Source organism: Solanum tuberosum, unplaced genomic scaffold (genome assembly GCF_000226075.1).
Source record: "Solanum tuberosum cultivar DM 1-3 516 R44 unplaced genomic scaffold, SolTub_3.0 scf01041, whole genome shotgun sequence".
Lineage (NCBI taxonomy): Eukaryota > Viridiplantae > Streptophyta > Magnoliopsida > Solanales > Solanaceae > Solanum > Solanum tuberosum.
In genome coordinates this window covers 15,159-18,755 of record NW_006240104.1, presented here as the reverse complement: position 1 = coordinate 18,755, position 3,597 = coordinate 15,159, and the positions used below count along the sequence as shown (strand labels likewise).

Sequence of the window (3,597 nt, the reverse complement as noted above, 5' to 3'; positions counted from 1 at the left end):
GGAACAGAGTGTATATATATATATATATATATATATTTGAAATATGAATACTCTTGCATTGTTTAGCTTACTTACCATATTGTTCATTATCACATCTTTGAAATCTTCAACATTCCATATTCTGCTGGAATCTTTTTGCATTTTCACTATGTATTTGCCCATATCTTCAATCAAGTCATGCATTTCAATATAATCATATTCAGAGATGAACACAAGGGATTTGTCAATTAGGACATCCAATATGTATTCAGCTCCAGAATCATAGCTCTCAACAATTTGCATGACTTCTTTTCTTTCATCTCCTCGGAAGAAACATGCGATATCTAGAAATATCTTTTGCTCTTCGGACTCCAACCCATCATAACTTATTTTGAGTTTTTCAACAATTTCTGAATTACAATTTTTCTTTATTTGGTCTACCGTTCTTCTCCACTGAATAAGGTCTTTCTTATGTAGCAAAGAACCCCACACCTTGAGGGCTAAAGGAAGGCCTTTAGCCTGATTTACTACCTCCAACGATAACTTCTTAAAACATTCATTTGGAACTTCTTTTCTAAAAGCATGCTTATTGAACAATTGCATAGCATCATCATCAGGTAGTGTAGGCACTTTGTATATTGCAGCATCCTTCTCTATCAATTGTTTGTTTCTAGTTGTTACAATAACTCTGCTGCCATTACCAAACCAACCAACACCACCTGCTAAATACTCCAAATGATCTCTTTCATCAATGTCATCAAGCACAATCAACACCTTCATTGAAGAAAGCCTGTTCGGAATCACACACTTCCCATCATACTTATTATTGACGTAATTATCATTTTTTCTTAACAATTCAGAGAGAAGGGTATTTTGTATGAAATGTAGTTGATTCTTTCTTGCATTTTCTTTAACATCTACAAGAAAACAAGCTGCTTGAAATTGATGAGATAGAGTATCAAAGATGGCTTTTGCTATCGTCGTTTTACCAACTCCGCCTATTCCCCATATACCTACAATCCGAACATCATTGATTTCTATTTGAAGTAGGGATTTTAGTTCCTCTAAATGAGCATTTATTCCCACAACATCTTGCAAATAAGATAAAAAACGAGCACTCTTGCAAAATTTCGAAGAGATGTGGTCGACAATCTGCTGAATTTTCTCTGATTCAATCCTACATAAATAAGAGATTGATTGTTGCCAATGTGAGAAAGTCAAGTATTAGAAAGTATTTTCATATTTTTAATGTTCAAGAGCGTATTAAATAGGAAACATTATAGCTCAGGGTAATAGAAACATATTATGTGTTTTCAACTCACCCGTCACGAATATCATATCCTTTTAGATTTGCGGCAGCTGTTAGAGCAGTTCTCCATCCTTGCACCTTCTGCATCCCCTCAACATCATCCTTATACCTCGATTCATGTTTGGCAAATACTTCTGCAAAGCTCTCACTTTGGTATCGAACATGTGATGGATCCACATCATAGAAGATCGGTATGACTGTTTGTCCATTTTCTTCCTCCTTGCATTCCATGACCTTCACTAGTTCATTCAAGCACCACCTCGATGTAGCATAATTCCTTGAGAAAACAATGAGTGCAACTTGAGACTCTTCGATAGCTTTCAAAAGTTCTTTTGAGATGGAATCGCCTTGCTCTAGCCTTTTATCATCTTGAAAGGTGAATATTCCCCTGTTTTTCAGACCTTCGTACAAGTGACTCGTAAATGTTTTACGGGTATCTTCACCTCTAAAACTTAGAAAAACATCGTACTTCCATCGAGGACAATATTGTGAATCACTCGCAAAAGAAGAAGAAGATGCCATGGATTTGGTTAATTTGTTGAAATTTGAGAATAAAGATAAAAATTGTGTGGATAGATAGAATTGATGACATTTGAAGCAAAATTATTATATATATATATATATATATATATATAGGACAACAAATATGAAAAGTTTCCAGGAAGATGGGGTCTACTCCAATTGTATTGAATTATTGCTATGTGGTCCACAGTAATATGAACACAATGGAAGCTGCAAAGAAAGACTACTTTGGAAAATATCTCAGTTGAATCGAATTATTGCGAGTTAATTCTTTATTTTTATTTTTATTTTTTGGATTTGGATTTTTTTAAAATCAAAAATCAAAAAATTAAGTTGAGAGTCAAAATTACTAGGTTTTTTTGAATGCGTCTCCTAGACATCATTCTATTTTGCTTCTTCTATAACAAACAGAGGAAATATGTCTCCTTCAAAAACAAAAGAATCAATTATGAATAGAAAAGAAGAAATTTGGTTACCTTGTAATTCTATTTAAAATTCAAATAGAAAATATCATTTCGTTTCAATTTGTTTGTTTTATTTTTTTTGTTTTTTATTCCGCTTAAAAAAATATATACCTTTCCTTTTATGTGGTATATCAAGATTAATTATTAGTTATTATAAGTATATATTTAATTTTTTTAGTGTATATTTAATTATTTATACCCTTAACATAACTGAGAAGAATATTTACACACCCTTCGCTAAACTACTAACTTGGCCACGAAATTTATTGCTCCACAAGTACAAACACCAACTTCCCTTTCTCTTCTCTACCAAAAGTCGATTGAAATTTGTCTTTAATTTCACAGAAAGCAGACTATGAAATTGTATTGACTGGTTATTTATCTTCAATACATTGAAGTCTACTCTTCATGCTTGGCCAGTCACAAAGAAATTGCTAGAACATTACCATATAGTCATATATATTATTCAAAGTGGGAAGATCCAAAGTGAAAAGTTAGATTGCCATTTTACCCTCAAGCTAAAACTATTTCTATAAATATTTTATTTATTAAAAAATAAACTTATATTACAATAAATATTATTAGAACATTAAATATTTTAGAATGAATTATTTAGTTGAGAAACTAAATTTATTGTAGTCTTTTCAATTTTCCAGAGTTACTTTTCCATGTAATACTTATTGTGAATATATACCATATATTACGCTAGAGTAAAAGAACTTCAAAAAAATTATTTAAATATCTTAATTATATTATTAAATGTGCTTTTAAATGTTTTCATTTCAATTTGAAACGTCGTATATCTCAATGACTCGGTGCGTCTGGAGGAATAAAATGGTGTTTAACTCTATTTTGCTCTGCATTAAATTTTGGGAAAATTGTATATATATAATAGCAAACTATTAATTCAAATTAAATGCTATAAATATACTTTGATTTAATTGTACCCTATAGCCAACTATTGCTATTTTTGCTACTCTCCCTGATGGAATCTCGCTCGCCACTCTCGTTTTGGTGGCAGTCTCGCTCGCCCTCTCTTGCTTTTATACAAACACAAACGTATAAAATGTGTTTGTATAAAAGCGAGAGGAAATTGTATATATACATATATTTTTGTTCCCCTCTCCCAGATCTCGCTCGCCACCCTCGCCTCTCTTGCTTATACAAACAGAAACGAAATGTATAAATTGCGCTTCTATTTGTATAAAGCGAGAGAAAATTGTATATACACATGCAAATACATATATCTTCGTCCTATATGTTGACACTCAATTTTGACCCTCTTTTCTTCTAATTTATCATTTTCAAGCTTCTAAATTAATA

At 31.7% G+C, this 3,597-nt stretch overlaps 1 protein-coding gene across 1 annotated transcript; it reads right to left on the bottom strand.

Moving 5' to 3' along the window:
• Window positions 1–75: 75 nt before the first annotated feature.
• LOC102595879 (TMV resistance protein N-like) lies at window positions 76–1,810 on the bottom strand (the record flags this gene model as incomplete). Its single annotated transcript, XM_015305814.1, has 3 exons — window positions 1,302–1,810; window positions 399–1,156; window positions 76–299 (listed from the first exon to the last, which is right to left on the bottom strand). Coding segments are annotated over exons 1-3 (1,491 nt in total), but the record flags the coding sequence as incomplete, so codon positions are not given.
• Between the last annotated feature and the right edge of the window lie 1,787 nt (window positions 1,811–3,597).